General features: G+C 46.1%; 1 protein-coding gene across 1 annotated transcript in view; it reads left to right on the forward strand.

Annotated features, from left to right (window-relative positions):
• The first annotated feature begins 709 nt into the window (after positions 1-709).
• Positions 710-12,288, forward strand: part of ENPP1 (ectonucleotide pyrophosphatase/phosphodiesterase 1) — a 68,665-nt gene continuing 57,086 nt past the window's right edge. Inside the window, exon 1 of the mRNA XM_053287228.1 lies at positions 710-1,039. Within this exon, the coding sequence (XP_053143203.1) occupies positions 839-1,039 (201 nt within the window). The 5' untranslated portion in view covers positions 710-838. The remainder of the gene's footprint in view (positions 1,040-12,288) is intronic.

Below are 12,288 nucleotides of genomic sequence, written 5' to 3' on the forward strand. Positions count from 1 at the left end.
ACCTATGTTAAGAAAGGAACAACCTGATCTTATGCTCTGATCTCCCTCCCCTGACCACCAACACATGAGGAAAAACTTCATGTTTCCTTGAAACTAAGTCCTACAGACTTGGACAGAGTTTACTTACAAGCAACTGCGTACAGGATCTTTGCTGAAATATTAAAAAAAAACCCTTGAAGAAAGTTTTCACATCTTCAAAAAGTGAACTACATTCCTGCTGGATGTGGGACAGGAAGATGAGCATCACAGGCAAGCTTAACAACTTCATTTATAAGTGTATGCAATTCTATGTTTCAGTTTTTACGTTTTCTGTTTTACTTTGCTTGGAACCGAAGGATTACACTGGAAAACCTGTGTAAATAGTAAGGCTATTTTTTAAAAATTCCCTGCACAAATAAAATATTGCAGAGGAAACGATATTCACTCTCGTATAAACAACCCGTTCTTCCTGCAACATCTATTTTGGAGTCACACTATCTCATTCGACTCCAGATATTCCTTTTTTTTTTTTAAAGCCACTGAGAATAATTTTTCTTCTTCTTATAAATCTCCTTCGCTCAGAGGGCCCACGGAGGTTTCTCCGCATCTCGTGGGGAGGGCGCGTGCCAAAGAGTCATACAAATGGAATCGGGAGAGCGCGCGAAAAATGCGCCACCCAAACTCCCCCAGATTCAGGGGAATCAGACCGGAAACCAAGGGGATCCGGGGCGTTGAGTTCTTCACTCCCCCATCTTGGGCCGCCTGAGGGAAGCCCGCCAAGCAGGGGCGGGGCAGGGGACCTGGCTGCCTTATTAGCAGAGGCTGCCGGAGGAGGAGAGCCAGTCACACCGCAGGCACAATGGAGAGCGACAGCGTGAACCAGAGCCAAGCCAAGGGCAGCCCGCCCGCGGGGAACTGTCAGGAGAAAAGCCTCTGCGGCGAGCAGCCGGCTGCCGCCACAGTGCCCATGCTGTCGGGTATGGAGGTGGCGGAGGAGCCGGACAAAGCGGCGCCCCGAGGCAAAGGCAAGGACCCCAACGCCTATAAAGTGCTCTCCCTGGTAAGGAGGCGGCGCCCGCGAGAAGCCGTGTGGCGTAGTGGATAGAGAGCCGTTGGACTCGGAGGATTGGGGGACTCTGGGGAATGATCTACCTCGCAGGGCTGTTGTGAGCAGAAAATAGGAGGCTGCACGGTACTCAGTGAGAAAGTTCTAAATGCAACCTAGCTATGGGGAATATCATGGCTGGCGTGCTTCGGATTATTTACATCGCAATCGTATGCACTTTTACTTGGGAGTAAACTCCCATTAGAGCTTCCTCCCAGTTAAGTGTGCATGGATTGCAGACTTCAGGAATCTCTGGTCAAGGTGCTGTCATGAGAAGGCAAGTCCTTGGCATCAGAAATCTACACAGGCATTGCCAAAGCACCTGCTTCCTGGTGCATTTTGGTTTTGAGCTGAGGATGGAAACTACAATGCCCTGCTGGCCTTTGGAAAGTCTTTCTTGTTTAATACAGACAAATACTGCTTTGTACAGTACAGGGCTTGATTTCAGCTGGAGTTTGTCAGCCATGATTTTCAGTGCAAGCCATTGTCCAACCCTCTGAAATAATAAGTAATAAAGAAGCAGGTGCCTCTGAGCATGTCTAGAATGCATCCGCCCCCAACACACACACTGACTACACAGTTGACACTTACTCTTATGGCATTAAGAGCAAGGGTTCGTGGGCACACAGTCTGGTTCTGTGTGTGGTGCCTGCCACACAGCAATGGCTTGCTAAAAATTGAGATCTGCCATTGCTGGTCATCCCAAGTTCATCTGCATCCTCCCTGTTTTTTTAAAAATGTGATGAAATGTGATAAATAATAATTAATTCAGATGTCAAAATATATACTGTAATATGATTTCATTATTTCTTTGCATCCCTTTTAGCTGTACTGTGGTAATTTCATTCAGAGTCCTTAAAAGATGGATTTCCCGACAACTCTATAATACATGCTTATCTGTGACATGGGGGTTGTGCTGCTGAGTGTGCTTTGGTCCTAACAATGAGTGAAAGTTATTCAAAATTAATTCATGTAGAGCACTACTTCAGTTGGGTGTAACTGTGTTGATGTGGTGAATCTCATGGATGGTCTGAAGGTGAACTGGGTTAAGCAGGACCATCTGCTTTATGGATGGGGAGCCCAGGACCCTCAGAGGGGCCCACTGTGACCATCTCTGCACCCACAGTTTGTGTGTGGTGGTAGTGTTGGAGTGTCTCTCTTGGAGCCCATGGAGGACAGTTTGCCAGGGGCCCCCTGAATGCTGGAGGCAACTCTGAGGTTCTGTGTGCCTCTCCACATTACCTTGGGGTGGAGCATGTCTGCGCATGTCTAATCGAATCACAACATAAATGTGTGGGGCAGTTCATCCACACTGTCCCCCAACACATAAAATATTTGTTTTGCATGTTGAGGAGCAACTCCGCCCCCCCCCCATATATGCAGTGTTGGGACAGCATGTTGGGTGGGGGAGAAACAAGCAGGCACACATTCTGCCTACCATGTGATGTGGAGGGAAGAGTGGAAACATGCCATTCAAACTGGCCCATGGTAGCCCTTCCTTGGGCTAAAGTGAGGAAGGAATATAAATAACTAAGTGTTGACTGGTGATGTCACCTCAGCCAGGCAGTATCCTGGCCCTCCATGGTTAGTACTTCTTATAGAGCAGATACATTTGATCCGCCCACTCATGACATGATGGGGATGTGCATGTTCATGTCCCCTGCCAGTGCATCATCCTGCAGCTGCATAATTTCTTGGGAAGGTATATCAACGGAACCACCCCTTCAGTCAGTGTGATGGTGTTTTGGGTTGTTTGCCTCCATTCAACTCCATGCTGACAGATAGGTGTGTGTGTAATGTGCATGCTCATGTCCCATATGTTCGGCAGGATGGTCCAAGCATTATGTCCATTTTCATTCATTACCATTCATGACCAGCCAGTTACATAATAATAGTGTGATGCCTGTGCAGAATTTGATACAGTAGTTCTTCTTAATCTAATACAGCCTATGCATGACACTTTAAAGGAATGTATATTAAAATCTCTTTCTGGCTGCACGCTTACTCCTTTTGGGAGTGGGGACAGAGGTCCAACCCAAGTGGAGTCAGGGCTTTCCTCAGGACTTTTTAAAAAAATAAAAATAAATAATATATATATATATATATATATATATGGAAATTTCAGACCTGGTATGTGTGCATAATTCGCAAGCACAGCATGCAGTTCTACATAGCATGCACTGCATTTTCCTTCTCTGTGCACACATACTTTGTTGCTTAGATCCACATTCTGTGACATTTAGAAGCCTACATAGAGTGGGAGAAAATCCCTAGAACTAGGAACTTGACAGCACTATTGCAGACATTATATTTAGCTGAAGATTTTGTGGAGAATCACAGTAGAATCTGCATGAAATGTCTTTTATTTGGCAGAGGGAGAAATAGATACTTGAGCACAATCTGGGTTTGAGAGGAGCCTTGACTACTGTCTTTACTTTTTTTCAGTATTAGTCTGTTTTAACACCATCTAATATAATACAACTTTTGTATGATGTAAATTTTTGAACTGCACAAATATTCTTCTTGAAACTACACTTTTTTAAAAACAAACAAACTACATGTTTTGTGTCTGCTTGCACATTTTAAAAAGCCCTGACTTTCCCAGATGAGAGAACATCTGATGAAGCAGTGTTAAGGCTATCTGGACCTTGATCAGTCTGAAAATACTTCCATGACACACATCTTCCCGGGAGTTGGAGAGTGGATTTTGGATCTCTTTAGCAGATCTGCAGTCCTATCCATATATATTATCCTATACAGGATTGTGGCCTTTGTGATGAAGACCCTACCAGACAAACCAATGTCCTGATAAATGCCATAGTGTCTCAAATGTGTCTGTCTGCTGTGTCCTAAGAAACTTGTTTTAGAAAGAAACCTTGCTAATTATCTAGCTGGCCATTCTGTTTGAAGAAGAGGGTTTGTTTTGGTTGTAACTTATTCAAATAACCTGCATCCTATTTCAGTGCAGCTGGTATAACTGAAGGTGTGGCATTACCTATTTTTAGACTCCCATGGTTATATCACAGGAGTAAATAAAAAGAAGGTGACTGATGGCTATTAGTGAGAACAATACCAACCTGGAAATTAAATTTATATTTAAAAGGTTAGCAGTATATTGTAATTTACTACCCCTTAGCATGCTCTCCATGCCACCTAACGGCGCTGCGAGGAAGCAACCTGCCTATAGAGTAGGAGGCTGTTGGTTCGATCCCCGCTGGTGTGTTTCCAAGACTATGGGAAACTCCTATATCGGGCAGCAATGATATAGGAAGGTGCTGAAAGGCATCATCTCATACTGCACGGGAGAAGGCAATGGTAAACCCCTCCTGTAGTCTACCAAGAAAACCACATGGCTCTGTGGTCGCCAGGACTCGACACCGACTCGATGGCAAAACCTCTGTCATGCTGTCCACCACATGCCATTATAGCTGTTTGGTGATGGTGGTCCCCTGCCTCTCCTGTAGCCAAAGTTTACTGCACCATGCCATTGGTGATAGGGCAGAAGAATGATCCTTTCCAGCCTCTTTGGACTGTTCCCAGTCCAAAGAGGCCTTTTCAGCATATTGATGCTGCTGAGACAGCACATGTGCCAACCTTAGCTCTGAGTAAGTGGTTAGAGGAAGATGTCATCAGCCACAGAAGCCATGAAGCTGGAATACTGATTGTTACACAACTGTGGAATGTCACTAACTGGGGTGCTGTGGTGAGTAGTGCACACTTGTCTAGCCCCGCATAAGAACCTGATCTGTGGCTGTCAGCAGCCGCCTCACGCGTTGGAAGAAACCTACTTGTAGGATTGGCACACAGTCTGATCTTGTGATGGGCTTTCCATGATGTCCTAGATTGATCTACCATCCATGTAACCTTCAGTCACTAGTTAATAGTGTGAGGGCCAGGTCTCTTGGCCTAGGTATTTGTATATGGGGGGTGGTGGTGGTGGCATTTAATAGTGGAGCATCTGTTTCAATTTGTCCTGGGTGAGATAATCTTAAAATGTGTCTGGGCTTAACTGGAGATAGGGAGACAGGGGGTGTGCCCACTGACTGTGGGGCGGCCATTCCGGTTTGTGGTGGGGAACAGAAGAAGTAACATTGGCAGGTCAGCGGGCCATTACAGGGGAAAGGGACTTGGAAATCTAATAGCTGTTTTTCCTTCTTGCTGTCCTGCCAGCTCTTTGACCTTGGGGAGCAGTGCTGATCATCCTTGGAACCTCACCTTGCTCCTCTGTAATGCCAGGTCGGTCTAGAACAAATCAGTAACCATCCATGATTTGATTTTGGATGAAGGTGCCGACCTGGTATGTATTACAGAGACCTGGCTGGGGGAGGCAGAGGGCCCAGTGTGGTCCCAGCTTCTTCCTTCAGGCTACTCTGTTGAGGAGCGGGTGAGGGTCCGCGGGCAGGGAGGTGGAGTGGCTGTGGTCTATAAGAGTAACCTTTCCCTCACCAGGATCACTGTTAGAGTGTCAGACCATATCGAATGTGTGTACTTAAGTCTGGGGACCAGGGATAGACTGGGATTTCTGTTGGTGTACCGATCGCCCCGCTGCTCAACAGAGTCCCTAACCGAGCTGATGGACTTGGTCTCGGACTTAGTGTTGGAGTCCTCCAGGCTTGTGGTGCTGGGGGACTTCAATGTTCACTTTGGGACCAATTTGTCCGGGGCGGCTCAGGAGTTCATAGTGGCCACGACGACTATGGGCCTATCTCAAGTGGTCTCGGGGCCGACTCACATTGATTTGGTCTTTCACTCTGATCAGGGTGGTGTTCCATGGGTGGGAAATCCTGTGATTTCCCCATTGTCATGGATGGACCACCATCTGGTTAAGGTCGGACTCACAATCACTTCCCACCTTCACAGGGGCGAGGGACCTATTAGGATGATCCGCCCCAGAAGGTTATTGGATCCAATAGGATTTCAAGAAGCCTTGGAGGGATTTAGTGTTGGCTCTGCTGGTGATCCTGTTGATGTCCTGGTGGAGAATTGGAACAGCAAACTCACTGGGGCAGTAGACATGATTGCTCCTAAGCATCCTCACCGACCTGCTTCAAAATTGGCCCCTTGGTATACGGAAGAACTACAGAGGCTGAAGCGGCGAGGTAGACGACTGGAGCGCAAGTGGAGAAAGACTCGGCTTGAATCTGACAGATTGCAGCATAGAGCTCATTTGAAGACCTATGCTCAGGCGATACATGCGGCAAAGAAGCAATTCTTTTCTGCCCGTATTGCATCCGCAAGTTCACGTCCGGCGGAGTTGTTCAGGGTTGTGAGGGGGCTAGTGAGTGCCCCTCCTCCCTTTAATCAGAATCTGGAACCATTGATTACCCTCTGTGATGTGTTTAATGAATTCTTTGTGGGGAAAATATCTCGTATTCGGGCCGACTTAGACTCCGTCTCCACAATTACCTCAGTGTCTGATGTGGAGGTGTCCAGCAACTCCTCTTGTGTGATTAGGTTGGATCAGTTCCAGTTTGTGACTCCTGAGGATGTGGACAAGCTGATTGGAATGGTGCGGCCTACCACCTGTTCTTTTGACTCTTGTCCGACATGGCTTATATTATCTGGCAGGAGGGTTGTTGTAGAAGGCCTGGTAGAGATTATAAATGCGTCTCTGAGAGAAGGTAGGATGCCTCCTTGTCTCAAGGAGGCAATTATTAGACCGCTTCTGAAGAAGCCTACCCTGGATCCCTCGGACGTGAACAACTACAGGCCTGTCTCCAACCTTCCGTGTCTGGGCAAGGTAATTGAGAGGGTGGTGGCCTCTCAGCTCCAGACAGTGTTGGATGAAACTGATTATCTTGACCCATTTCAAACTGGCTTTCGAGCTGCCTATGGGGTGGAGACTGCTTTGGTTGGCCTGATGGATGATCTCCAATTAGCAATTGACAGAGGAAGTGTGACTCTGTTGGTCCTTCTGGACCTCTCAGCGGCTTTCGATACTATCGACCATAGTATCCTTCTGGAGCGTCTGAGGGGATTGGGAGTTGGAGGCACTGCTTTGCCGTGGTTCCGCTCCTACCTCTCGGGCAGGTTCCAGATGGTGTCCCTTGGAGACTGTTGTTCTTCAAAATCTGAACTTTTGTATGGTGTTCCCCAGGGCTCCATATTGTCTCCAATGTTGTTTAATATCTACATGGAACCGCTGGGAGAGATCATCAGGAGAATTGGTGCTGGGTGCTGCCAGTATGCTGATGACACCCAAATCTATTTCTCCATGTTAGCATCATTGGGAGAGGGCATAACCTCCCTAAATGCCTGCCTCGAGTCGGTGATGGGCTGGATGAGGGATAACAAACTGAGACTGAATCCTGCTAAGACGGAGGTACTCATTGTGTGGGGTCGGAACTCGAGAGATGATTTTGATCTGCCTGTTCTGGATGGGGTCACACTTCCCCAGAAGGAACAGGTACACAGTCTAGGGGTGCTTCTAGATCCAAGCCTCTCTCTGGTGTCCCAGGTTGAGGCGGTGGCCAGAAATGCCTTCTATCAGCTTCGTCCGTTTCTTGAGATCAATGACCTCAAAACAGTGGTACATCTGCTGGTAACCTGCAGACTGGATTACTGTAATGCGCTCTATGTGGGGCTGCCCTTGTACGTAGTCTGGAAACTACAGCTGGTCCAGAATGCGGCAGCCAGGCTGGTCTCTGGGTCATCTCGGAGAGAACATATTACTCCTGTATTGAAGGAGCTACACTGGCTGCCAATATGTTTCTGGGCAAAATACAAGGTGCTGGTTATAACCTATAAAGCCCTAAACAGCTTGGGCCCTGGGTATTTAAGGGAACGCCTTCTTCTGCATGAACCCCACCGCCCTTTGAGATCATCAGGAGAGGTCCGTCTGCAGCTGCCACCGGTAGGGATGTGCACGGAACCACAGAAGTGTGGTCCGGCACTGGGGGGAGTGTTTCTTTAAGGGGGGGTGGTAGTACTTACCCCCCCCCCCACGCCGCTCTTCCCCCTCCGGCGCTGGTGCTGTTAAAAATCTTCTTGGGGCGGCAGAGTTCCTCCCTGCCGCCCCTGCTCCCGTCGTTGTCCTTTAAGCCTGAAACTGAGAACAGCTTGTGGTGCGCATGTGCCCTGCACCTCACGCGCGCTTGTTTCCGCCGCTGGCGCGCGTGCGCTGCATGTGGCACGCGCGCCAGCGGCGGAGACAAGTGCGCGCACCGCGCAGGGCGCATGCGCGCTGCTAGCTGTTCTCAGTTTCAGGCTTAAAGGACAACGATGGGAGCAGGGGCAGCAGGGAGGAACTCTGCTGCCCCAAGAAGATTTTTAACAGCACCAGTGCCGGAGGGGGAAGAGCGGCGGGGTGGTGGTGGTAAGTACTACCACCACCACCCTTAAAGAAACACTCCCCCGCCCTTCCGAACCGGTCCGGAGGGCTTTATAATTGTGCCCGAACCGAACCATGCACACTACTAGCCACCGGCTTGTCTGGTGGCCACTTAGGGACGGGCCTTCTCTGCTGCTGCCCTGAGGCTTTGGAATGCGCTCCCTAGTGAAATAAGAGCCTCCCCATCTCTGACAGCTTTTAAAAAGTCTTTAAAAACACATTTCTTCACCCAGGCTTTTAATTAATGTTATTTTAATGGTTTTAATGCTGTTTCAAAATATTATTTTAAAATTTTTAAATTGTTGTAATGTGTGTCTCCCCCGCCCCCTGCCATTTTTGTCTTAATGAATGTTTTACTTTGTTTTTATTCAAGTTTACAAGTTCAAGTTTACAACTGCCCAGAGATGTAAGTTTTGGGCGGTATAAAAATGTTTTAATACATAATAAAATAAATAAATATGCAACAAGATTATATTGAGAACTGCAAAACTGACCCAATGACAGGAACTGCCTCAATTGCACTGTGAAGTCAACACTGTTATTGAAACTTTGTTGCTGCTAAGAATTTTTCAAATTGTTTGCTTTAAACACATTTCATATTATCCTCTGGCTATAAGGCTAATTTCGGCCCCTTCTTTCTGAAAACTTTTTAAATTGTTCCCTATTTTTTGAAAATTCCAAAGCTAGTGGGCTTATTTGGCCTGAAAATTCTTTATTTTGGTTTTAAACCTAAAGGTTCAGTAGCTTTATTTTCTGTGGAGTGACTGAGCAGTTAGGGTATTTGGTTAAGGTTAAAGTGTTGGACTAGGATTGAGGAGACCCAAGTTAAATAATAATTCAGCCATGAACCTCACTGGGTGACGCTGGGCCAGTCACTTACCTCTCAGCCTAATCTATCTCACAGGGTTGTTGTGAGGATAAACATAACCACGTACACCACCCTGGATTCCTCAGAAGGAATGTGGGATCTAAATGTATAAATAAATAAGTAAATACTTTTCTAACTGGAAACTCACCACCAGTCAGCTTCTAACCCAATAGACTGAGTTGGAAAACAGTGCTACTTCTATCTTTTTGGTGTGTACAATAAGGTACAAAATCTTTGCGAAGAATGGACTTTGACCTCTATAAAAGTAGTCATTCAGTATCTTAGTGTGGAGTAGTTTCAGTTCTATAACAGTGGAGAGAACAACAAACAGGAATATTTGATGGGAATAAAATGGATATAGGACGGCCAAAGGTCCAGTGCAGTTTCTTGAACCAATTTATACTTATCTTCTGTTAAAAATATCAAATACAGATGCTGAAGTTAGTGCCTGTGACATTTCTAGCAATAAGAGGCATGAATATGTAGTCTAAAACAGGATGCAGATAAAGCTGTTGGGATCAGATAAGGCAGCATTATGCAACTGAATGAGGCTGTTCACATGAGCAGCCCTATCTGGGTAGGGCTGCTCATGTGAAGCACCAGGATTGAAGCCAATCCCAGCACTACCCTCCCAGGTAATCCAGGAATTTTACCCAACTATTTACCTGTGCAAAAGGGCACAAGTGCACCCTTTTACCCAGGTACAGGGTCATGTGAATGCTCAGGCTGCATGCAGCCAGAGCAGACACAGCACCAGATGCCTAGAGCACTTGATTCACGGCAGGATTCCTCAATGCACTATCTTGTCGCACGGTGGATATTGGGATATCTAGAGGCTGGGACACATTTTTCCAGTCTCCAGAAAGCTGCAGTTTGCAATAGTGCTGGTTGTGTGGGTGCATGAGCCACGTGACCTGGGACCATGCCAGATTGCCGGGAGGGGGGGAGGTAGGTGCTATCCTGCCTTCCCCCCTCCCACCCTCCCTGGTGCTCTCAAAGGTCATGTGAACGACTTCAATGTGTTCATGATATGAGATTTAGTGAGTCTTATGTGTAATTATAAAGAAGTCTATGTTTTAGAATTTGAGGTTCCAGAGGTTTGCCAGGGCTCTTTCAGAGAAATCTGTGAATGATGATGACATGAATATCTCTGCGTGGGGACGCTGCATGATGATTAGGTTTTCTAATGGCTTAATCATGAACTGTATCCATGAGCAAGGCCTGACAGGAATTGAGGATTGTGTTTGTGGATTCCTCTGGAAACTGTTATAGTTTGTATATAATCTTCGCATTGTTTGTCTGTGGTGTTTTTTCAAATAATTAAAAAACGCGCCTTTGCGCTGGTAATTGGAGATAAAACTTAGGTGGAAAAGCTGAGATTTATGTAGATGCAAAGAAAGATCTCAAAATGGTGTACTCATCTGTGGAGATATCATATAATGGATATCAAGTGGGAACTACAACAAAAGATTGCATTTCCCCAGAATAATACAGAAGGCGTTCTCTAAGGCTTTGGAATGCTCTCCCAGTGGCCATTCGCTTCTCAGACTCCATCACAATTTTTAGAAAGCTTCTTAAATCTTGGCTTTTTACCCAGGCTTTTACATGACTGTTTCTACTGCTGCTTCTATGTGTTTTTACTCATTAATAGTTTTTATACTTGTATTTTATAGTTTTTAAATTAGATTTGTTTTATATTTTTAGCTTAATATTTTAATTGTCATTTTAATTGTATGTTTTTAACTTTTGTAAACCACCTTGGGGTTGTTTTTAATGAAAGGCGGTATAGAAATGCAACAATACAAACAAACAAACAAGGTAACCCGAAACTAAGCCATTCAGGGCTTTAAAGGTAATAACCAGCACTTTATGTTTTGCCCGGAAATGTATTGACAGCCAGTGCAACTGTTTAAGTATAGACTTAATATAGTCTCTCTGGGTTGCCCCAGAGACCAGTCTGGCTGCCACATTTTGAACTAACTGAGTTTTCTGAACTACATACAAAGACAGCCCCATGTAGAACTCATTGCAGTAGTCAAACCTGGAGGGTAAGCAGCTGGTCTTGGTAATGGTTTTGAGATTGTTCTCTTCAAGGAATGGATGCAGAATCAGCTGAAGGTGATAAAAGGTGCCCCTAGCCATAGCTCCACCTGAGATAGCAGGGTGAGGCCTGGATCTCAGAGCACCCCCAAACTGTATACCTGTTCCTTCTGGGAGAGTGTAACTCCAGACAGAACAGGGAGATCTATCCCATCCCTCAAATCCCCCCACAATGAGCACCTCCATCTTGCTTAGATTCAGCTTCAATTTGTTATCCCTCATCCTTCAATTTGTTATCCCTCATCCAGCCCATTACTGCCTGAAGGCAGGTGTTTAGGGAATGAGTACCATTACCTTATGACTATGATGATGATAAGGAGAAATATATTTGGCATCAAATCCCCTGATGACCTCACCCAGTTGTTTCATGTAGGTATTAAAAAGTATTGGTGACAGAATATGAGGGACCCCATATAATAGCTCCTGTTTAGAAGAGCAACTGTCACAAAGCTCTGCCATCTGGAATCTATCTGACAGATAGGAGTGGAACTACTGCAAAGCAGTGCCTTCTGTCTCCAACTCCCCTAGGTGATCTAGAAGGAAACCATGGTAGATGGTATCGAAAGCCGCTGAGAGATCCAAAAGAACCAGCATAATCCCACTGTTGATTCCCTGATAGAGATCATCCATCAGGCTGACCAAGGCTGTCTCAACCCCATAGCCAGCTTTAAAGCCACTTTAAAATGGGTCTAGAGAATCAATTTCCTCCAAAACCACTTAGAGCTGTTGAGCCACCACTTTTTCAATCACCTTACCCAACCATGGGAGATTAGAGACAGGCCTTCACATGTGAGAGGAAAGCTACAGAGAGGAGAAAAGTGACTTTCAGCTAAAATGGATTGGAGGAGAAAGGGCTAAGTGCAAGCAGGCAGTACCGCTCACCAACTTGCCAGGGACAAGTGCCCC

This window comes from Hemicordylus capensis, chromosome 1 (genome assembly GCF_027244095.1).
Source record: "Hemicordylus capensis ecotype Gifberg chromosome 1, rHemCap1.1.pri, whole genome shotgun sequence".
NCBI lineage: Eukaryota > Metazoa > Chordata > Lepidosauria > Squamata > Cordylidae > Hemicordylus > Hemicordylus capensis.